The sequence below is a fragment of the Poecile atricapillus genome, chromosome 21 (genome assembly GCF_030490865.1).
Source record: "Poecile atricapillus isolate bPoeAtr1 chromosome 21, bPoeAtr1.hap1, whole genome shotgun sequence".
Classification (NCBI taxonomy): Eukaryota; Metazoa; Chordata; class Aves; order Passeriformes; family Paridae; genus Poecile; species Poecile atricapillus.
Window position 1 is genome coordinate 7,030,500 of NC_081269.1, and position 23,991 is coordinate 7,054,490.

Here is a 23,991-nt window from a genome sequence, read left to right on the forward strand (position 1 = left end):
TCTCATGTTTCCTTGGTCTAGATCTGAGTTTGAGTTGTTGATAACAAAAAGGCTGATTCTGCTCCACAGCTCTCCTGCAGTGTCTCCCATTGATCCAAAGGGATGCTGATCAGAGTGGCCAGTGCTGTGAACCTCCCTCCACAAATACCTGTGTGCTCTGCAACGTGACTGTTGGAAAAGCTCTCATATCCCCTTTCCATGGCCCAGTTCTAAGCAAAGCTTTTTCTCTCTGCAAGGCACTGCCTCAAACGTGAACCTTTCTGAGCGAGCCGCCAGCTGAACTTTGTCATGTTCTGGAGAAAAGAATCTCTGCAGGAAACATCCCCATGAAATATCTTTAAACAGTGCAAAAAATAGGCTGTTGTATTCTGCTCATTAGCTATTAGACAGATAAATAGGCTCTTCAAAGGAAGCCAGGGAGAATAACAGGAAGCCAGTGTTAACGGGAGCAGCGTCCCCAGCAGCAGGGAATGACAGCTGTGCGGGGGGATCTTGTGGGCAGGATTAGCTGTGGGCTTCAGCTGCTGCTCAAGGCAGATTAGCTGGGAGTACTGGGGAGCAGCAGGAGTTGTCCTCCCACCACAGCTGTTTGCCCACCCTGGAGAGGAATACCAGTTTCCCTGCCAGCCTGGGGGAAGGGGGACATTTTCCAAGTGCATGGCCTTGGTCTTGTTGGTGACTCCTAAAAAATCTTCTTTCTGCTGCTGTTTGAGTGTGTTAAAAACACAAGTTGCTTCAAAGTCCTGCAGTCTTCTTTGTGCTGCCTTTAGCTTCTGAGCTTCTGCCAGTGGAGCAGGGGAAGCCTTGTTAATCTCCTGACATGTGTCCCACTGGACACCTTCCCTTATCTGTGGTAGTTCCTGTTCTCTGGGAACAGGTTCCCTGCACTCATTTCTAAATGTAATGCATGTCTTATCATCTCATTCCCAGTCCAGTCCCATCCCTAGTCCTCCTGCTGCTCAGGGCTTCGTTCCTGAAGTTATCCATCTTTTGAGGCTATGCGTTTATGTTTCTGAAGTTTGGCAGGACTTTCTGGATAGGAACAGTCATTGCCAGAGTTGGCGTTTGGCTATTTAGTCTGCTTTTCCACTAAGACATCAATTCCAGGCTGGGAACATTATCTTGGTTCTGCTACTTTCTACCAGTGGAAAGTCTGGTCCCACAGGAATCCTGAGCTCCATGGTTGAGCTATTGGGGAGGTTGTTGTGTTTGACTGGCTGCTAGTAGTGTTTTAAGTGTGCTGATGAGATGTTGTTTGTTGGCTGTTGTCACTGGAGAGTCCTGCTCTGCAATAAGCAGGATGCTCGGTGCTGTGCTCTGGAGCAGAAACACAAGTCTTGGCCTTCCTTGGTCTGGCACATTCTGCCTTTAAGAGAGCCTTACCCTTTGTGTCAGCTCTGGAACTTCAGCAGTGCTGAGATAAGGAAACACACTTTTCACAAGTGTTTGGAGCAATAACAGCAGCTTGATCCTCATGCCAGCATGCAGGCAGGCAGAGCCTGTACGCAGCTGCAGTTGGACTTCAGCAGTGTGGAGTCCCACATGGTCTGTCCTCCCTCTTCCTTAGGATGTGCTTGTTGGTGTAAAGCTTGCCTGAATTGCTTGTGCCCCACTGAGTCTCCAGTGATATCCTGGGGCAGTTCTCCTCAGGCTTTAGCTGTGGGTACTTGTAAACGTGCCAGTTTTCACCTGGGGTCCTGGAGCACAGTGCCATAATTCTCATCACCTCTTCAGAGGCTTTATTTTTATTTTTATTTTTATTTTTATTTTTATTCTTATTCTTATTTTTATTTTTATTTTTATTTTTATTTTTATTTTTATTTTTATTTTTATTTTTATTTTTATTTCTCTTGGTGCTCTTCTTTGAACTCCTTCTGTAACAACTCGCTGCACCCCTGTTCAGCCTCACCTTCCTAGATCTCCAGACTTGCTTTTCCCACAGCTTTTCCTGCTCTTCTTTCTCTGTGCAGAATGCTGCTGAGGATTTTTCCTGCAGCAGCAGTTTTGACCCTGCTGCAAGAACCCATTTCTCAAAAGTTTCAGAGCTTCTTTCCTGTTGGGTGGCTTCCTTCCCTCTCATTTGAAGGCTGCTTTTTTGAAGTAAGGGATAAAGTACCCAGGAGTGAAGTCATCCTGGAAAGCCAGGCTTCCAGGGGGTTCGGGCTCCAGCTGTCACTGTCGAGCGGCCTTGAGAGAGTAGTGTGTCTCCTTCCATTTCTCTCCCTTTGTCTGAACAGCTGCTCTCTCCAGTTTTCAAGTTACTTCATTGTCTTCCCCTCTCTAGTCTTGCTCTCTCTCCCAGCAGTCAGGAGCCTGGAGAAGTTTGTCCTTCTCCAAAGTCCTTGCCCTTGCTCCTTGTGGGACTTCACCCACTCTCCCAAGACCAAAATTGCCCCGACCCTTGTGTAGCCAAGTGGGCGTTCAGCCCCTTAAGTGCTCCTACAAAGCTCTTCCTGATGGTGTCTTGTCTCTATAGTTACTCTGTTGTCAAGGCTGTGGGAGTTGGTTTTTTTTTAACCAGATCTGTGCCTCAGCCTGATTTTTTTCTTTTTTTCTTTTTACTTTTTTTTTCCCTTTTAACGTCAGGGAGGCATATGTGATCACTGTGCTTTTGTGCTTGGGTGTGTCTGCGTCTGCATCCTCTCTTCTTCCCTCCTTTCCCACCCTTCCTCCTAGCAGCTTTTGAACCTGCTGCCAGCCCACAATCAGATTTGGCAGAGGGACAGGGATCTCGGGGATATTGCGTTTTTCTAAGCTTCATGAGCACACCCAGCCCTGTTGGGAAGAGAAGGTCTTTTAGTGCCCCTCTTGAGGAAGAATGAAAAAAGCCTGCACAGATCTGTGCAGAAACAAATCCCTGGGACAACGTCCCTCTTAATTCTCTTCTCACTAAATTGTTGTATTTATTCTCCCCTCCTCTCCCCCACAGGGACGATGCGGGCTGTCCGCAGGCACGTCTTCCCAGGGGACTCAGCTGCTGGGCAGGGCATCGTCTGGGAGTGGCAGAACGACGAGGGCGGGTGGTCCCCGTACGAGATGAACGTCTGCGTGTTCCTGGAGCAGGCCCGTGCCACCAACCACCAGCGAGTGGATCTTGGGCCCTTGGGCTACAACTATGAGGTTGACTTTGTGGCTCAAGTCCAGACCAACAAGACCACGAGGTTCCGCCGCAGCGTTCAGCGGCGTTTGGACGCCCCGTACCCGGTGACGACCTCCGCCACACCCCTTCACACAGGGGTGGGATGTTCTTGCCAGCAGTGCTGGCCAAACAGCGGGACTGGTCCCATCACCACACGCTACCGTCACTCCATGACAAACTTTCCCAACTCTTCCACTACTCATCAGGCTCCTGGCAGGACTGCGTCAGTAAGTTCTTCCAACGTTGGCTACGTGCCCTATAACAAACCCACTTTGACTGGAGCAAGGTCAACACCAAGACTCAGTGCACAGAACCCCTTGGTTTTGGCTCAAACTGGGAGCCTCAGTGCAGCACTGACAGCATCTAATGGAGTCAGGTACAGATCCTAATTCACCTTTAAATACCATATGTGAGTCCAAGAGATCTGCTGTGCTCGGGTCTTCATTATCCAGGAGCCTCTCTGTCCCAGAAGATTTTACAAAGGTGTTCTCCCTAGGAGAAGGAAATTTGTGCCTGTGTATCCAGTACAGTGGATGAAAAGACTTCCCCTCTATTTTCTACCTCTTTTTTTTTTCCCATTTGAAATATAGTCCCTGTCTACCAGTCTCCCTGAACCACAGGGCAATTCACTCAGGTTGAAATTCTGAAGGTTTGAGAAAATTAATAGTGAGCAATGGTGTTTTGGGTTAGGTTAAAAAGCAGCTTGGAGAGAGACTCAGTGAAGGAAAAGGGGACTTGTAAACACACTTATTTAATTCAAATTAGGCAGTAGAGTAGAGCACTGCTTTGAGTCCTCAGCTCTTCCCCTTCAAGGAGGGACCACAGAACTCATTGCATGTGGCTGAGACCTCATGAACTCTCTGTCAGAATCACCTGTCCAGGTTATTTTTCAGGCTAAGTGGTGATGAAGAGCAGAGGTACCACTGAATCCATTTTCACTGTGGCTCCTCTCTGACAGGGCTGGAGCCAGTGGGCATCTCTCAGCCCAGGATTTCAGGTCCCATCAGCTAGAGCTGAAGGAGAGCTGTGTTTGCACCTTTACTAGTGGGGGAGGAAGAGCTTCACTTCTCTTCAGGCATTTTGGTTGCTGCCAGCTCAGTGGAAAGCAGAAGATTGTGGTCTGACAGCCCGGCTCCTCTCCATGGCATGGGCTGCTGGGGCAAGCCACAGTTGGTTATTCCAGTTTCAGGATCTTAGCTCTTCCTGTGCTCAAGCTCTTGCTGGCAGAGGTGTGTGTGGCCTGTCTGTAGCAGTGCTGGCACCAAGTGTGACCCAGCAAGGGCTGGCTGACTGCTCCCTCTGTTTGTGAATGGCTGGAAATGGCAGAGCCTTACACTCACTTCACTGGGAATAATCCAGCTGTTGAACCCGGGAGAAGCTGCAGGGAAACTTGCCAGAGCTGATTTACCTGTCCAAGTAGGTAAGAGATAAGAGATCTAGCAGTGTTGGAAGCACATTCTGCTAATTGCACAGGGCACGGGGGTTTGAGGTTTGTTTTGAATCTCATTTGTGTTTTAAACAAGATGGTGAATCTTGAGATGTTTTTCTTAGTATTGTATCAGGACTTTCCCTCTTCAGGGTCATCTGAGTGAAATGACTTCTCACATCCTGTTCTTCTTTCTCACGGTCTTTTTTTTTGGTGCTTTTTTTCCACCTGGTGATTTTCTGTGTTGCCTTAAGCATCCACAGTGCTTCTCTGTTCCAGTTACCGAGTAGGGCTGAAAATCAGACCTCAGCACTGCCTACAAGAGCCCCCAGTAAGGCTCTTGCTGTCTCCTGAAGAAGCTGCCAAATTCCCCTTCTCACAGGAGTTGCTGGTGGGTGCGTGGGGCCACTGGGCTGCTTGAAATCCCCATCCTTTCCCAAAGGATTTGCAAAGTGACTCAGGGTGGGGAGCTTGAAAAGGAAGAGCCAAATGCTGCAGGTTGTTCCATAAGCCTGTCTGGAGCCCATCAGGCTCTGAGTACCTTGTGTGCTGCCTGGTGGGGGGACAGGCTGGCCTGAAAGGAGGGGAGGATGGGAGGGAGATGCTTGGAGAGGGTTGCCATGGGCTTCTGACCATGAACTGAGCCCATGGCCCAGGCAATGCTCACTGGGAGGAGAGGGATGGTTGGGGAAAGCCAGGAGGTGCCCATGGCTGGTTGAGGTCAGGCTGTTTGAACCTGTTTTGCAGCTCAGCTGTTTGTGTTGTGGAGGGGGTGAGGTGGCTGGTGTCCTGGCAATCATCCCTAGCCAAGCCAGCCTTTCTGGGGGATGCAAAAGGGATTGTACAGTTAAATCTATGCAGGGGACAGCAGGACATGCCACACAGGGCAGGTGGCAGCTCTTTGGATACCTGGGAGTGTGTGAGTGCTGTGAGACTTGTGTAAAACCCACCCCTCAGTGAGCCCCACTCCCCTGGCCACTGCTGTCTGTTCCCTTGGGGTGTGATTTGTTTTGGGATTATTTGTGCCAGGGTCACTTCTTTATCCCTGCCAGAACAACAAATGCACACAGGGGGGCAATCTCTGTCTTCCAGCAGCATGCCATATGTGAAGGGACTTTTTTATCCCTAGCTGACAGCTCAAGATGGCTTTTCCCCATCAGTCCTGTGCTGGGGTTCAGAGCCACTGGGTGGGTGTAATTGCTCCTGGTTGGAGTTACAGTCTTGGACTCATGAAACCCATGTTCCAGCAGAAAATCCTTTAATTTCTGTGAATTAGGGGAAACCTGAGTAGCAAACTCTAACAATGTGTTTCATTTAATTCCTAAGCCCCAAGCATTCCTGGGTTGTTTTATCCACTAGGTTCCCTGTCTTCCCACCTCGGACATAATATGGTTGTTAGTTCCCCTTCCCTTGCAGTCAATGCCCTGCATCACCCAACAGTCTAACCATTTTGGCTAATTATCTTGTATTAATTATCCTGCCATGGGTTTCTCTCTGTGTTCTCTTAGCTGTGATGTGCAATTCCTGTCCTGGCCCATGCTCAGAGACCCGAGGGAAGGAAGCACTGGGCCATGGTGAATCCTCTGGTGTCTGCTAAAGGTTGTGCTGTGTTCACCCTACAAGCTTTATCTCCAAAGCAGCCCTGACAGATTACTTGCTTTTACAAAACCGCTGATCTCCACAAAACTTGCAGAGGTGGCTGAGCTGCAACTGGCAGAAGAGCTCAAAAACTCATTGGGAGAGACTGAAAGGCAGTGCAGTTGTTTACACCCAGTCTCCTTCGGAAACACAGCTAAAAATTACAGCACCTCTCTCCTGCAGGGCTGAGAAGGAGGTGCAGTTCATCCTGGAGAGCTGCTTGACTCCCTGTGTGGCTCTAACAGTTATTTCTAGCTGGCAGGCAGGCAGGGGTAGCCCCCAGAACGGGCATGCCCGGGCTGCTGTGCCACTCAGGGTGATTAAATGTATTTCCTGCTTGCTGGAGGGCAGATGCTGGTGTGAGAGCAGGCGGAGCTCAGCACTGCCAAATACACTTTAATTTCCTCCTGCTCTCAAGAGGGTCAAAGCCACTGGAAAACCCAGAGAGGAGTGCCAAGGCTTAACTATATGCTAATATCCTTGGCTGTGCTGCTAATGAATTACATGCATGTGGGCAAGTTATTGTGCTTCTTTCTTCTTTGCTTCATTCCTATTGTGGATGAAACACAGTTAATGAATCTGGCCTCTCTCATGGACAGCACTGGAATCTGCACATGGAGTGTGCCATGGCAAGAGTTGTGTCCTTATCTCAGCACTCAGGATCCCAGCCACCTCCTGGCAAATCCTTCCCACTCCACATGGGAAAGCATCAATTCCCTAGGGCAAGAGCTCCCCTGTTCCCTGCACTGTGCTGTCTAATTACAGAGTGAGGCACTCCTGAAGCACAGTAAGGAGTGCCCTACTTGTAACATGAGCAAGTAAAGCTGCAGGAAGCAATCTTCTGAGGGATATTAATTAGTGTCCCAGCCAGGCAAATCCCTACAGTAGCTCTGCAGGCTTCTCTGAGCTTATGTGGCTTTGGCTGCTGGTCTGGGTTGTGCCTAGAAATAAGGCAGGCAGCTCATGGGGGCAGGATTTTGTGTAAAATCAGGGGGAACAGGGGTCTTGGCAGCTAGAAAAGGATGCTGACAGAACTGGGGTGTTCTTAAGAGAGCTCTGGACTCCAAATTTCCTATGGGGAACAACACACAGTCAGTGCTTTGTAGGATCAAGGAGGCCCCTAACCAGAGCCTTTCCTTTTTATTCTCCACCTTTGTATCCTTCAGCTTTGTCCATAGGCATTCCCACGAGCTCCTTTGGGTGGCGAGGAGCTCTCCTGGTGCTGGTTCCACTGTCACTTGTCCTGCAGCCCTTTTAGCCAGCATGGTGCTACCACCAGGTGGAGTCATTAATGTCACCGGACACTCAGTGAGCCCTGGGAAGGGGCTTGGACCTTAAGCTGTTGTGGTAGCACTTCGTGTGAAGCAGGGCTAGACACTGCCCTGATCTGTGAGGAGAAGTGTTGGCTGTTGCCCAGAGTTCTACAAAAATGCCATGATACAGAGATCTCTGGCCTGCTGGTTTTGGCCAGGGGAGAGGAAGGAAGAAAGGGCTGTATCAGGTGGAGAGGGTGAGTTCCTATAGGCTTCCCCAGTTCTGCTCTGTTGGGTTATTGTTCATGTGTGGCTCAGGTGATGGCTCCAACCTGGCCATCCAGTGTTTGAAGTGGCAGCAGCCCTGGATTCCAAGCTGTTGACACAGTTCCTTGCTGGACTTGTGCTTTGCTGTCTCACTGGTGTTGCAGATTCTTGACATTCTGGAGAAGCAAGTGGGTTTGTCATGCTGAAATCTCAGTCTGCCCTGTCTGCCTCCTGTAGCAGACTGCCTGGGAATCTGTGGTGGGAAATCTTACCAGGATCTTCTTGCTGAATCTCCAAGAACATTGTCTTATTTTGCATCCTTTTATTCACAATCTGGTGATCCCAGTTACACTCAGGAGCATCCAGCACACAGAGCAGTGGGAGAGCAGGAGCTGTGGCAAACAGCAAGACAAAATAGGACCAGGAAGGAGGAACTGATACCAGGACAAATTCAGAGAATTCAGGCGTTGGCTTTCAGGTGTTGCAAGCACCTGCAAGAGCACTTGGCCAGGAGTCAAAGGCACTGCCTGGTAAGAAATCTTCATGGGTAGCAGGAGCAGGTGTCTTGGCAGATCCTTCTCGTCTCTCCACACTGCAGTGCTTGCTCTTGCTCTGTTGCTGCCCAGATCTCCCTCATCCAAAACATCATTTTTTCTCCTAACTGAGCTGTTTTCAATAAATGAGCAGGAGGACCTGTCCCCAGAAGCCAGCACTGATATGGCAGTGCTGGAATACGTTGAGCTTGTGCTGTTCCATTATTGGATGCACAGTCCACGTTACACTACAATAACAATATCCTTCCTTGCTCTCTCATCCCCTTCCTCCCCCCAAACCCTCACTTCAGACCCAGGGTAGGCTCTGAGTAGCATTTCCTCACCTTTCTTGGCACAGCAGTACTTTCCTCCCACGCACTGTGGCTGCAGACCTGCCTGGGCAGTGTTGTGGTACCTCAGAGCAGTGTGGATTTCCCTTGATTTCATCAGCCTTTGGGCTTTCTGCAGTTGTAACAGAGCTCAGGGAGTGTGGCAGCCCTGCTCCCACGGTGCAGAGTGGATGGGTCAGCACGTCCCACAGCACTGTTAGCTGAGAGCTGCTAATGAATGTGTGTATTTAGTGAAATAAGAAGTATTTGGTTTCTCCATCATCACATCAGTTGGCTCAAAGCCTCCAGCAGCCAAAGCTGACACACTTTGCCTTTAAACCAGGAGTGCAGCTGATCAGTGACTGTTTCCTGGCTCATGGATGGTAATTTATCTGCAGTGCACTCACAGCTTCCCAAACTTGATTGCTTGCAAATGCATCAAGTGTTATCTGTTTCCCTCTGCACATCTCAAGGGCTCTTCTCACTTCTGTTGTGGTTTAACCCAGCAGACAATTAATCACCACACAGCCCCTCAACTCACTCCATCCTCCCCCAGGGGAATGGAGGAGAGAATTGGAAGAAAAAAAAGTAAAAATTGTGGGTTAAAATAAAGACAGTTTAACAGGACAGAGAAGGGAAGGAAAGTAATAATGCTGATGATAATTAAAATGTACAAAACAAGTGATGCACTAAGCAATTGCTCATACCCACTGACCAATGCCCAGCCATTCCCAAGCAGCAGCCCCCAGTCACTTTCCCCCCTGGTTTTGCTACTGATTATGGCATCCTGTGTTCTGGAATATTCCTTGGGTCACTTGGGGTCAGCTGTCCCAGCTGTGTCCCCTCCCAGCTTCTTGTGCCCCCCAGCCTCTCCTCGCTGCTGGGGTGGGGTGAGGAACAGAAGAGGCCTCACTTAGTGTAAACACTGCTCAGCAACAACTGAAACATCACTGTGTTATCAGCATTATTCTCATCCTAAATCCAAAACACAGCACTGTACCAGCTACCAGGAAGGAAATTAACTCCATCCCAGCTGAAACCAGGACAACTTCATACAAGCTCCAACTCATGGATGACTTGGATTTGAGTCTCACAATTAGGAGAGTGAAGGATTTCTCTGCCATCTTTTCAAAGCATGGTTACCAGTGATCCCCTTCCCAGAGCAGCTCTGGGTTTGCTTTCTCCAGCCTCAGGTGTAATGACCCTGTGCTCCAGCCTGTTGAAAGGATTCTCTGCCCCCACCTGTTTTCTTGGCACCCCAGAAGGTTCAGCTTTGTGCTTAACCTTCCATGGAGAAGTGATAACACCCAAGATTCATCTCAGGGTATGACAACAAAACACAAACAGTTCTGTATCAATGACAGGCTGGGGTGGAGGGGGTGCCTAGGCTCAGTGGTGTCTTCTTGGCTTCTCAGGAGGAAATGAGGGAAGGTCCAATGTCTCTGATTTTTTTGGGAGCAGTTCTCTCAAGTTCCTGGTCCTCAACTATCCTTCATGTCTGCAGATGGAGAACAAGGAGTCCTGCTCCTTGCCATCTTCTGAAGAGGAACATAAGGGCAGAAGTGAAGCAAAAGGATGAGATAAAGAAATTTAGAAATACCTGAGAAAGAGCTGTGACGCAGAGGGTGAATCAGGAAAGAGAGTCATAAAGACATCTTATTTAGAGCTCTTTGAAATCACAGGGAAGATTTCCCCTGTGTTTGGTGGGTTTGAATTGTAGCCAGAACAGTCTGTTGCACCATTTGAAGGCATTGCAAAATTTGGGGCAGCAAAAGGGAAAGCACAGCCTTTGAAAGAGGCAGGAGGGAAACCTCTGTGATCTGGAGAGCTTTATAAGGGTCTGGGGGTGCTGATCTCACTTGGCCAGGCTGCCAGAGCTGCACCAAGCCCTCTGTCCTGCCCAGGGTTCTTCAGAGAGTGCAACACACGTGTGGGAACTTATTCCAAACTGTGACAGGTAGGAGAGGTGGGGTGGAAAACAGCCACGTGTCACTCAAAAATCTTTTCAGCCCTGGTCATTGTCATGGAAATGTGAACAAATATTTTAGCAAGACTTAAAGGAGAGACCTCTGTGGTACCTTTTTGGGCAGGACAGCTCTTGCATCCCAGCTGGACAGAAGAAGGTTTCCCCTAAATAGTGGGTGAGATCTGGGCTCTTGACCTCCTGAGTCTCTGAATTCCTAAGCAGCTGGCCAGGTTTGTATAATTTTGGGGAATCCTTGGAGATTGTTGTGTGAATGCACCATGTATTAACTGCTGCTGGGGTGCATGAGCCTCATCCATCTCAGGCATGTGGGCCACCTGAGACAAAGTCCATGGGTAGCTTCTCAGTGCCAGCATTTGGATTTCAAGTGTTCCTGTTCTGCTAATGTGGATCCAGCTTCCTTTCTTCTCTAGTGACCCCCCCCATCAATGTTGATGCTGCTGCTCCCCTTTCCTCCCTAATTCCTGCTGCCAGCTAATGGTATAACCCTGGCTGCCTGTGTATCCCAAAACTGAAATACAGCTGCCAGCACTGCCAAAACAAGTAGGTGAGGAACCTGAAAGGCATGTTTGGTGTCCAAATTCTCCTGATTTCCAGATGAAAATGGGGGCCAAGCTCTTCCAGGTCTCTTTCAGCCTCCCTCATCCCCACATCCCCCTTGGATGTGTAGTGCAGGTTGGCTGCTCACAGGAAGCTCTGTGGGGGACTGGCAAGAGCAGGGATGTATCACCAGATCAGAGCAGGGTCCAGCAGGAGGAATGGATGAGTTAGGAGAAGATGGGGCTGGAAGCAGCTACATACAGCATAGCTCTAAGGCCTTTGCAGGTAAGTAAATCTAGGAGAGAGCTCTGGCAAGTACAGCTGCTGGCCCAGTGGGAGAAGGGTGCCTGGGTGAGGGTCCCAGCTGGGGCTCATCTGAGCAAATAATCCCTGTTAATATATCCAGCGCCCTGGGCTTCACAGGGAGCAGTGCATTACTGAATGTCTCTGATCCTTGCTGTTAAAGTTGTCTATTTTTTTTTCTCTCCAGTACCCAGGCCCTGCCTGTCAAGATGCCCAAACCCAGCAGGGTGAGCCAGGCCCTGGCAGGTAAGAGCTCCCCTGTGCTTTATTTGCTCAATTCTTAGGATTAGGTGAATGAGAGGTTTGCCTTTCTTGTAGCACACACTTTCCATTTTTGATTTTTGGTAAGAGTTAGAATTGTTGCTGGTGTTTTAGATCCAAAGACTTTTCAGAAAAGCAAAGAGGGCAGATTTGGGGGAGAATGGGATGGACAAACCTTATTAACTGTTTTTCTCATCCTGAGTCTTTCAAAATAAGTGAGATTATTTGAGGCATGGCTATTTATCTTCTTCTGTACATGTGGATGAGCAAGTAGCAAAGGAAAGGGCATGTGAATCAAGCTCAGTGCTAGCTGCTATTTTCTGCTTTTTTGAAAGTCAAAGGAGAGGAGTGGTGTGAGATTTTTGTGTGGTTTTTAATATGATTTTTTACAATGTGGTTTTAATAAAAAAGCCCAGGTGGTCTTTAGCTTAAAGAGGGTTGTGATGCCTTGTCTTGGGAAAGGGGAGACAGAAGTTGAATCAGACATTGTCTCCTGGTGCAGCAGAACACGGGTTTGCTTGTTATCCAAACCTGTGAACACAGTACTAAATATACTGAGGAGTATGTCTGGGAGGGATGAAAGTAGCAGCTTTCAATTCTCTTTTCAGAGTAGATTTGCCTGTTAAAGTTGAAATGGCACTGCCTTGAAAATGAGAGTTTGTGCTGTCCACCTCCCATGGAGGTGTTGCTGTGCCAAAAGCCAGTGGCACCTTTGCTGTGTTTTGGCTCAGCCTGTGCCAAACCAATGACCCTGGTGTGGTGCTACTGGTGGATTTGGGTGCTCTGCCCAGAGCAGAGGTCTCTGTACTGGTACCAGCTGTCCTCTCAAACTATCATTACCTGGTAGAGGAGTGCTAAACATCTGGTATTTTCTGGAGTTTTCTCTGTTTTAAGCACTACAGAATGTCTGTTAACCCTCTCCTTCCTCTGTGTCTTGTCCATGCATGGTTACTTGAGGTTATTAACTCCTGGGACACAAAACTTAGCTCCTGAGTGAGCAGAGACAGTTACATTCTTGTTTTCAAGACAGTGGTTCCCACCTTATTCCAGAAAAAGGTGTTTGGTCTCTTCTTGAGTGCCAGGTTTTACCCTGGCTGAAAAGGGTCCCCAGGATTGATGTTTCCCTTCATCTAATGTTGTTAGCATCATGGAAACTGCCTTGCACATGTCTGTAGCCAAACTGGCACTGCATGAAGACTAACACAGGTGTCCTCTGACAGCATGCAGCCCATCTGTCTCCTCCTTAGCAAATCACTGTGGAAACAAGATGTAAAATCAAGCTCAGGCCTTGTCTAGGTGGGTTACCTGAGCAGAACTCCCCTTGCATATAACAGCTCTGCCTTTCATGCCCTGGCTGTTAGCACTGACTGTGGAATTAGGTACTTAATCACATAAAGGTAAATAAAGCACAGAGCTGAAGAGCCCTGATGAATCCAGGCTGTGTTAATGTTATCTGTGATTCTCAGTGTAAGGAGGTGAATATGTGCAGTCAGTTTATGCCTTGTGGTGCCACGTTTAGGTAGAAAAGGCTGTAGAAAATCCCAATAGAATAAGCCATTTGCTACCATTTAATGCAATAAAATGGTTAAATTTGTAATTGGTATCTCTGTTGTTGCAGTCTGGGGGTGTAAAAGAAGGGATAATTACTCATTTTAATACTCTTCACCTCTCCCTGAGGCAGCCAGCTTAAGGCACATGGGGATGTAAGGAAGTGCAGAAGCAGCTCCCTGGGGCCAGGGTCTCCTTCAGGTGCAGCTTTGGGTGCTGTGCTGCCTTCTGCCAAGTGTCCCACACCTCAGAGGTGCAAGGGAGGAGGGAAATCTGAATTTGAGTCCTCAAAGTCACATAAAAGCAGAGAAAAGATTAATACAAGTTAATTAGAGAGCTGAAGGAAAATAAATCTCTGGGGATATTTCTGGTGAAAAGCAAGCAATGGAGTTCTGGTAAAAAGGAAAAGTTTTGCTGAAATATTAATTGGCTGGGTCTTTAGGGGCACCTTCTTCCCCTCTATGTTCTGCTCTCTGTTTTTAGAACCTCTTCTGGGAAGTGGTATTTAGTTCATAATTAAAATCCTGCTGATGGTATGCAAGTTACTCATGACTCAGGTTGTTCTCTAACACAGGCTGTGCTCCTTTTGTTCCTCCAGTCCCCACTGCATGACTGCTTCCTACAACATCAGTGGAGAAGGCTGGGGGGGACAATGTTGTGAGGGAGAGAGAAGCCTCAGATGTAAGTGAAGGAGGCTTTATTTTGGGAAATATGTCTTGGTATCCATCCCCTGGCATCTCAGCAGCTTTGGCTCTGGTTTGAAGCTGGACAGATACAACCTCTAAATCTCATGGCTGATATTGAGAAATGCTGCAGGTGCATCTCTTGGATGCAGGGGGAACTTCTGGTGGCTAAACAGGAGATGAGGAATCCTGTGAGTCTGAATTGGAAGCTGGGTTTTGTTTGTGTGATGGGTGCTTGGGGATTTGAGCGAGGGATTTGTAACACTGTCAACCCCACATCCTCTGAAAGCACCTCGTGGGATCCCAGAAATCATGAAGCTGCCTTTAAAACCACGTTTTGTGCAAAAACAAAAAAAATAATTTTTCCCTTGCTTTCTGCTATTTTAATACTTCAAAGTGCATGTGGAAACTTGTCTTTTAAGCTTTTTCTTTTCCCTTAAGTATTTGATCAGTACAGTGAAATGCCAAACAGGTCTAAGCAAACTGTTTAACCACAGTGTTGGTGTTTAAGGATCAGCTGGACTAACATTTCCTGGGAATAATGGAATTTAGCTGGTGTGCCTTGGGGCTGAGGGGTGGCAAGGTGCTCATATAAAGGCCCTTCTAATACTATGTTTAAGATGAAGTCTGAAAAGGAGCTTTTTGTTAAATAAAACTGGCTGTGTCTTGTTTGCATGATTCCTGGAGCTGAGGTATTTGGGGGTGTACTAACCATACTGATTTTGCTGGTGGATATGATTATACAAATTAGCAATGCTTTTCTGAGATCTGACATTATCTGAAGGTAAGCTCTGCCCTGTACCAGTCTGAGGCCTGTGCAAGTCCAGGTCAGTGACCAGAGGGGTGTGTCGGGCTGGGTGTGAGTGACTTTGTGGCCAACACTCATTACATAATGTCAGGGTGTTTTTCCTGTGCCCAGCTTCTGCACAGGATATTACAAAAAGTCCCTTATTTACACAGCAGGCTGAAAAAAGTTGGTGGATGTTGTCATAGCTCCAGTGAAAATAATTTTACCCCAAGGAACCACTAATGTATCTCTGGCCAAGTAAGAGGCTTTGAGCAAGAGAAAAAAAGCAGTTCTGCGTGTAGTTATTGCACACACAGAATCAGATCAGATCCCAAAGGATTGTTTGCAAGGCTTTCTGTCTCCTCCCTCCTGCAGTCCTTGAGCCCAATGGAAAGTGTGAACATATAAATTAATATTTTTCAAGCTCCTGGACTAGCTAGTGTGCAGCAGGACATGTCCAAAGCAGTCTTGGTCTGGGCAAACTTGTCATGTTGCAACTTGTATTCAGATGAGAATTTATCCAGGTCCAGCTACACTTGCTCCTGGCAAAACTCCACAGATACTTGGAGCAGGTTCTGACTTGAAATTGTGTCTGCATCAACTGTGAGAATTGGAGACTCAATCTGCAGATGTGATGTGTGTCTGTATTGTTTTGGCACCTTGTAGGAAAACACACTCCCACCTAAGGCCTGGGTCAGGGATGTCCCTTCCTGGGGACTCCAGTCACCAAACTTGTGGGAGGATTATTAATGCTGAGATTTCCAGTATTGTATTTGAACTTTAATGGCAGCATTGCTACTGGGGATTGACATGAGGCAGCAGAGCAGTGTAACACTAGAACCTTTCTGAATGCTCTCTTGACTTGAATCTGCAGAAGATGATTCATTGCATGTAGCTCCTAAGGCAGCAGAAGGTTAAAATTGGCTAAGAAAAGGTAATTTCCCACTTACACATTTTCTTGACAAATTTAAGATAGGAGAACATTGAGCTGGGGTAATTCTTCTGGTCCCACATTTGCCCTGTTCTTGTATGTCTGTGTGGAGTTGTAGATGGGTATGCAGCTCAAAAAAACCCAAAGTCCATGAAACAAATGGTGGGGTTCTGATTGTTTTGTTGTTTTGTGGTGATTCATGATGCTGGCAGGCAGTTTTGGACATGTTATTCCAGGTACACGGGATCTGTGTTATAGAATAGCTGACCTCACCTGAGGGTCTGTGGCTCCTGTTTGGTCTGAATTTTGTTGCCCTCTGCCATTGAGAGTCTGAAGCCAGTTGTTCAGCCTGTGCTTCTGCTTTCTATTTTTTTTCTGGGCTCTGTCTGCTAATGTTAGCAAGACAGTATTGATCTCTTCAGAAGAACACATTAATTTTGCATTTGCCTATCAGACAGCTGTGCGTGGGTGGTGATAATCCCTGTTAGTCTTTGGACTCACTTTTCAAATGTCAGTCTGTGCCATCATTGCTATTGCACTGCTTAGAAACAGCTTTTCTAGAGACAACTTTCCTGTTCCTTTTCTGCACCAGTTCTAGGAATAGTATTGTGCAGCCTCGGTGGGGTCAGACTGAGATGATTTCCCCAGCTGTGGTGGGAGATCTTCCCTGTCTCTCAGGAATGTTGTTCCTCCAGCCTCTCTAGTCAGTGTTGCTGCTGCTTTTCTTGGAAAGCTCCCTGGGAGTAGTGGACTTCTGGCTTTGATGAGTTGAGAACTTGCAATAGGCTTGTGGCCTTTATTTAGGACTTAAATGGAGTTATTTTGGTGGTGAAATTTCTAGATCTGGTGAGCTCTCCTTGGTTGTGCCTGTTGCTTCCAGTAGGGCAAGGGGTACTAACCCAGTCTTTGTCTGCTTTGGAGGTTCTCCTCTGGCTCTGCACTCCTGGGAACTGGGAGAGCTGTAGATCTCAGATCTAGATCCCCTTTAAGGGTGATCCTTTGCTGCCTGGTTACCTATTTCCATTTGGAAGTGCATTTCACCATCCATTGGGAAGCCTGTTCTTGTGGTTAGCCCAGCTCTTCCAAAAGTTCTTGGGTAACCCTGGGGAAACTCCTTCCTCTGTCCCACTCCCTCTCTGGTGAAACCACTTCTTGTCTGTCTTTTGGCCCTTAAATGGGAAAGTTTTAGTAAAAACATTCAACTTTGGCTGCCAAGAAAGGAGCTGAACAGCTTCTGGAATCTTTGTGCTCAGACCTTAGGAAGAGGAGGTACAAACTGTGGTCAGCACTGTGTAGGAGTAGTTCTGCTTGTGGGGCACTGACACAGGCATTGCACAGGGGATTTGTAGTCACAGGACACATGCTGTTGACTGGTTGCATATTTGAGGCAGAAAATAGTTTTACCACTTGTACACAAAGCTGATGCTTCCCATCATAACTCGTTTTTTCAGTCATGTGTGGGCAAGGTGCCTCATTTTTGTCCTGAACAAATGTGCTCTAGGATCTTCCTTTCTCCATATGACTGAATAGAGGCTTGGAAATCTCGGCTTTGGCCATGCATAACTGAGCAGGAATGTCTGTAGCATTAGGACGTGGTTTGCATGGTCTGCCCTCAGAGGGGATTTCTGGGGAAATGCTGGCTTTTAGCTTTGCTGCTGTTGGTTTGCAGCTGTAAGCATTTTTTCTTATTTCTGGAGCTGACTGTTGCAGGTGGGAAGTTGCTCTTGGGAAAGTAAAAGCAGGTGTTCTCTTGGATATAAGTGTGAGAGCAGTATGATACCTTGGAAATGTTATCATTTGTACCCAGCCTGGATTTCACAGGCAAACATCATCTTGGATCAGCATGATCAGTCCTGTAGCTTCTTTGTGCCAATTTTACCTTCAGGGAATGGCTGTCCTTTTTAATGATTCATTAGTTTTATCAAACTGCATCCCATAGATCCAGCTGGCTGGGATTGGGGAGGATGAGGATTGCATTGCTGCCGGGAGTGAGGGAAAAGCAGAGCACCAGGGAGGAGAGGGCGTGGGGTGAGTGGGGGGCAGTGTGGGGCAGCTCTGCCCTGGTGTTTGAAGGCAGCTCAGCTGCACTCTGGGGATTGGTTCAGTGTCACACTGTTGAAAAGAGTGGTTTTAGGGGGAAGCAGCTGAGCAGGACCTTTAGGGGTTATGGCTGATGCCTTTCATCCTTCAGGACTGCAGCCAAAGCTCTGGTCAGCAGGAGAACCGCAGCAGACTCAGTGCCTGAGGAGCCCTGAAGCCCAAAGAGGGAGATCCTCTTTCCACACCAGCACAGAGGGTCACAGACATGACATGTGCCCACATTTCCCTCCTTTAATTTGCTGCCTGGGCTCCTCCCTCTGACAACTTCCAGATCCTCTCCTTGTGCTGACTCCAACCCTGTTGCTTCCTGGGCATTTTATGCCCTAAGAACGAAGGGCTTGGGTTTTATTTTACTTTCTTTGATTTTTATTTTCTTTGAAAGGTTGAAGGTTTTTTTTTTAATGAATGTGTTTCCCCATTGTTTCCTTCCTGCATGTTGACCTCGTACCCACTGTAGGCATGACAGCTATTCTGATGTCAGCCGCCGGACTGCCCGTGCACCTCACCCGTGTGCCGCAAGCTGCCAGCACCCATAAGGCCACTAAAAAACACAGCTCAGTTAAGGAGGGGAGGAAAGTGTCCAAGAAAGGTAGTTCCTGCTCAAACTCTGATATTTGCTTCCATCTCCTTCTCTTTATCTCTCTGCCCTCCTCTTTCCCTCTTGTCTCTCCCCCCCACCCTCGTGGCTCTTCTGGTTTGATGTCGATGTTCATCCCAGCGAGGGGAGAAGCAGGACATGTCTCCCCTGACCTGCAGCATCTCTGACAGGCTCTAAAATGGTAAAGTAGGTGTGGTCCTGTGGTAGATCAGCTTGTTTCCACACAAAATTAAAGCCGGAACAGATCTGTTCTCTGCATGTCAGTCTCCAGCCTCCCCTGTGATCCTGCTACACCCTCTTGGGGAGTGTCCACATTCCAGGACCTTCTGAGTTGTTGGTGGGATGAGTCTGAGAGCTGTGAGACCATTAAGAAGAACATCAAATCCGTATGTGCTCTGCAGAGATTTGCTTGTGAGCCATGCTTGTCGTGATTGAGTCATGGGATGACAAGGATCTCCCAGACAAGCAGGCTCCTGAGTCATGTAGGGCTTTCTAGGTCAAATTGCAGAGGATTTGTTCTCTCCACCTCAGTCTGGGGTGGAAGGAGTGGAGTGGAGAGTCCACCACTGTCAGGTGGACGTGCACTTGCAGGAAGGGATGGATTACCTCAGCTCTCTTGCTGAGCAGAGCCCCCTCCAGGGTAGGGCTTTTATTTCTCCTCTTCATAGCTCACTGGCACCCCTCACCTTCACAGAGCCTGTGGCTCCCAGCTGAGAGCCTGGATCCCATCCATGTGTAGCAGCCCTGGGACTCTGCAGGGGTAGGTGTGAATCCAGCACGGGGTAGCTGTAGAGGTTGTTTGCCAACCCTGGCACAGGGGTGTCAACCACCACCAAACCTACAGCATGTCCCCCTTTGGATAAGCCAAGTGGGGAGAGTGGAGACTCTCAACACAGAGATCTCTACATTTAAGAAAGGGAAGAGCCTAGAGGTGGGGAGGAAGAGGCACCTGCCTGTCTAGGGAGTTTTTTTGTACCTTTTTCTCTCTTAGGAGTCCATGAGGTCCAAAGCTGTCTGAAGAAGGCAGGAAGGAAAATAGAAATTAAATGAGGAGGGAGGTATTTTATGGAAATGCATTATGGAGAGAGCTGTGAGAAGGAGTGAGAGAGCAAATGTGGAGTAGGATGTGTGATGGAGGGGGAGGAGAAAGCAGGGGCGGCAGGAGAAGCAGCAAAGAACAGGAAGAGCAGAGGAAAATGGAGGTGAAGAAGAGCTGAGCAGAGGTGGGTGGCAGAGAGGCTGGATGAGGATCCTGCTCCTGGAGCCAGCTGGCAGTGTGGTGGGGTTGTGTGGCTCCTGGTGCTTCACTCCTGGCACAGGCACCATGCAAGGGCAGGAATGAGGGCTGGGTGGTGGGGATGCCCTGGAAACAGTGCCAGAAGGGAGCTGTGGTGTGGCCAGGCCCTCCTACAGAGCCACTGGCTTGCCCTGCTTGCTGGAGGAGCCCAAAGCAAGGGCCAGGCCTGCACTGATGTTGGTCACCTGCTGCTGCTTAGTGACATGGAACAGCTGTTATTTAGGTCACAGGCTGGCCACAGACACAGCCTGGCTGGCTCTGCCTTCTCCTCTGTAGGGTCTGTTGGTCCAGGTGCTGCTCTGCCCTCAGCATCCAGCCCTCCCTGGCACCGTGCAAACAGCCAGGATGCTGCAAGGGTGGGATGTTAACAGGAGGATGTGTCTTGTGACTTCTGAGCTGGGTGGGGAGAGCAGCAGTGCAGGGCATGGAAAGGGGAGTGGGAAGGATGGGACACGGGCTGGGAGGTGAGAGTGGCACACACCACATTGGGTGTCCTGTGGCTGTAGCTGTGCACTCCATCAGCATCACTTCTTGCAGCTCCTCAGCGCTGGCTCAGCCCCAGGGCACGCTGTCACCTCCCTGCCAGCTCTGCAATGCCACCTGCTGGGGCTGGGCTGCTCCGGAGGAGCAGAGAAGCAACACAGCAGGAGGGGTGGAATGGGAAAGGGACATCAAGCATCTCCTTCTCCCTTCCAGCATGACAGGATTTGTCCCAGCTCTCCCCATCCTGCCCTTGATATGCTGCAGAGCAGACTTGCAGGTCAGCCCTTTCCCACACTGACCCATGAGAAGGGGAAACTTTGTGTGGTTTACGTTGTTAAAATTTCCCCTCTTATTTTTAAAAGCAGGATTCTTGCTGGTGGGGGCTGGGATACCAGTCCTGTGGAGTGCCTCACTCCTGGGATGCAGAATGTGTTCAGTTCCTTCTAGGAGCAAGCTGTGTTTGTACAACACCCCTCAGGGCTTAAGAACATTGTTCTGCAGTGCAGGTACTGAGCCTGACTTTTGGCCAGACTGTTCTCCTTCCCTTCACAGACCCTGACGCTGCCAACAGACAGAGATGGGCTCGTTTTGTGCTCTGAACTTCTGCACCATGTGTGTTCCTTACCCCATCCCTTTAGGATTTTCCATCATGAAGAGCTCTGCATCCAGGACTAGATGCAGCATTTCACTGAGCACAGCCAGCTGGTGGTGGGTGCAGTGTGCCCCTCCTGAGCCCCTTCTTCCTCCCTCCTGCTGCTGCCAACCCTGGTCCCACACGGGGTGAGGCAGTGCTGGTGGAATTGTGGCCGGCTCTGCGAATAGCTGGGGTGTGTTAAACAGAGGCACTAATTAGTCAGAACTCATTAGCATTGTTGCTGCTCTGGCAGGGATGTCTCTGGCACAGCCAGGTGCTGCAGGGCTTGGGGAAGCCGTAGTCTCTGTGCTCTCCATGCTGGCACAGGGCCTGGCAGCCTCTGCCATCCCCATGGATCGGTGCTGCCTTGGGATGCTGCAGCCGCTGTCCCAGCATCGCTGGCTGGGACCTGACTGCTCTGTGGGAGGCAGGAGGGGGCAGGTGGCTTGTCCTGCTCTCCCCAAGTGCTGCTTGTGCATAGAGCTGGCCACCACAGGGCTCCCCAGCCTTTCCAAGGACCTCCAGGGACTGCTTGGGTCTGCTGTGTCAGGAGGTTTCCCTGCACATCCATCCTCTCTGGGGTGGGCACTCACTGCAGGTGCTGCTGTGAGGAAGGAGAGGAGCACACTCATCCTTCCTTGCCATGCAGCTGCAGCTGGATGTACAGACTGTGCCAGTGCCTATGGGATGGGTGGGACTGGGGAGCCCCTCAGGGTTGGGAGATCTTGTTGTTCCTGTGGGGAAACATATGCTGAAAGAGACAGGCTGCAGAAACAGGGATGCTCTGACCAGAGCAGCCTGGTCACTGGATTATCCTGCTGAAATGCTGAATATGGAGAAATCTATAGATTTGCAAGTCCAGGGAGCAGGGGTGATGGGAGCTGTGTGACTGTCCATGACAGTAACTAGGAACAACCAGTGTCTGGCCTGCAGAGGGTATCAAAAAAAGTCTGTTGGAAACCATATGGCTCTTTCTGGCCTACAGAAGGAGACATTACTGGTGCAAGCATTTGGTTGCCTTGGAAGGATTCAAAACACATCTGTTAAATGTTGCCCATGGAAAGCCCTTGCTGCAGCAGCAGCTTATTATCTACAGGGAGGAAGGGGAAGCATTAAAAACAATTTGATATTCCTCTCTTTGTAAATGAAAGAATGGTAAACATTGTTTGGCATCCTGGATAAATCTGTAGCACAGCACTGGGCCAGCTGGTGATAAACAGCACCAGTCGATTCTTCCAGTCCATTTTCAATCCACTATTGAATCCAGAAAACTCTGGGGACTGACCAGGCTTTGATGATCCCAGGGGATGGCTAGAACAAAGATTTGGAGGCAAACACTTTTATGGAGTAAACAGCCCTGTAAGGAAGTGATTCATGTGCTGGAGTATACGTGGCTTGTGCCATGGTCCCAGCTGCCTCCTGGGTCCCCCTGTGCTGCTGGGTTGTGACCAGCCAGATGTGCTGGTCTGCCCAAGGAAGGCCATGTGGGCTTTGCTGCCCTTGTTAAAAAAGAGCTCTCAGCATCAAAAGGCTTCTTTGGGACTTGGCTTTAAAATCCTTGCAGCTGGGGATGGATTTTTCTTAAGTGTCAGGGCTGCCTGGCCCATTTTCTCTCCAGGCAGCTTTGGTGCTCTAAATTCATTAGAGCATTGTCAGAGCAGAGTGACGGGGACAGAGTGCAGATGGCACTGTGCAAATCCATGAGGCACGGGTTTCCTCAGGTTAGCTGAGGGCTGCATCACCTTCTGCCTCTTTGGTTCCCCAAGCTCCATCCTAATGCCAGCTGGTGAAGTAGTGTAATGCCCAAAGTCCCAAGGACTTTCCTATCTTGCTGTTACCCAGCTCTGCACCAGAATTTTTGTCTCCTTTCATTGAGTTCATTTGAGTGAGCCTGGCCAGTTCTTGGGTGAGTTAGCTCTTTGTTCCTTGGAGCTGCTCCAGAGAAGAAAAGTCACAAGGGATTCTGTGGAAGGAGCATCCCCTACAACCCTGAATGAGCTGAACTGCTCTAAAGCTGCTCGGATCTGCTGTGCAGGTGGGAGCAGGTGAGCTGGGGCTTTCTGCCAAGTGCTGGGCAGGTGTTGCTGCTGGTGTAACACACCCCCCCTGCTCCCTTCCCTCGCTGTCTTCACCTTGGCTGTGCATCCTTTTGGCTTTGCTTCCTCCAGCCCAAAGCCAGAGGAGACAAGAAGGTCACTTCAGAAAGAGCCACCTGGAGAGTGCAGGTTGGGTGGAGAAGGACTTGGTGGTCTGTCAGGCAGCACAGGGATGAGAACACAGTGGTCATCATGGAGGAGGATGGAGTTAGGGGGATAGTAGCTAGTCCTGTTCACAGCATTCTTCTTAAAACCTGTGAAGCAGAAGAAGCTGAAGCCTCCATCTCCTGTAGGGCCATGAAGGTCTCCAGAGGCTGATTCCAGCTGCCACACGTGGAAAGTGCCACCCTGTGTTTGCCAGCCTGGAGTACAGACCTCACGCAACACTCGGCCGGAGGGTTTCAGGCACAGTGAGCTGGGTCAGCTCAGACTGATCACATCCTCTTCAGACTCTTTCCTACCTCCTGATCCTCTGCATGCAAGCAAAGTCCCAGCAGAGAATTCTTGCAACTGTTTCTGTTCTTTGGAAAAGAACACAAGGAGCTACATTCCCTGTGAGATCTGGTGATGAGGCCTTGAAAAGCAGCTCCTGGCACTGCTGAGCCCTTGGCTTCAGAAGTGGAAGCCTGAGGCTTGCCCAGGCTCCTCCCTGTTTCCTGCTCTTGGGACAGTTCTTGGAAATGATTTTCTAGGGGATTTTGGCCCTTGAAGAGGAAAACACCTGCTTCTGTGTTGTTCTTTGGCTTAGTGCTTAATCCTGTTGCCACCTATCTGGCCTGGGATCTCCAGAGATTGATCCTCACAGCCCTGCTCTGCCTGATATGTCAGGCATCCCTCCTGCCCAGCTCTGGCACTTGGAGTGAACATCTCTTCACCTCCTGGGCTCCTCTTCTTGCTCTGTGTGCTCAGCCACCCCTTCCTCCTGCTACTGCTGCCAGGAATCATGAGTTTCAGGATGGCCAGGAATCCCCTTCTGAGAATAACTCATCTTAATGACTGTGTTTTCATTTAGCAGAGTCCAGCCCTCAGTTCCTCAGTCTTCTTAGCTGTGAAAGACATTTGTGCTCTGCCTTTCTCTCTTCCATGGTGCTCTAGGGAATGAGGGACTTCTTGTACCTGGTGGAGGATCTGTGCCATCCAGGCCTTTGCCTGTTCAGCACC

General features: G+C 49.1%; 1 protein-coding gene across 7 annotated transcripts in view; it reads left to right on the forward strand.

Moving 5' to 3' along the window:
• DTX2 (deltex E3 ubiquitin ligase 2) overlaps nucleotides 1-23,991 on the forward strand; it is a 34,617-nt gene that overhangs the window by 6,633 nt on the left and 3,993 nt on the right. For 6 of the 7 annotated variants that reach the window (XM_058854106.1, XM_058854107.1, XM_058854111.1 and 3 more), the window contains 3 exons: nucleotides 2,930-3,515; nucleotides 11,600-11,658; nucleotides 18,180-18,311. In XM_058854106.1, coding sequence (XP_058710089.1) covers nucleotides 2,930-3,515; nucleotides 11,600-11,658; nucleotides 18,180-18,311 — 777 coding nt within the window. The remainder of the gene's footprint in view (nucleotides 1-2,929; nucleotides 3,516-11,599; nucleotides 11,659-18,179; nucleotides 18,312-23,991) is intronic. The other variant, XM_058854112.1, reaches the window with a different exon arrangement.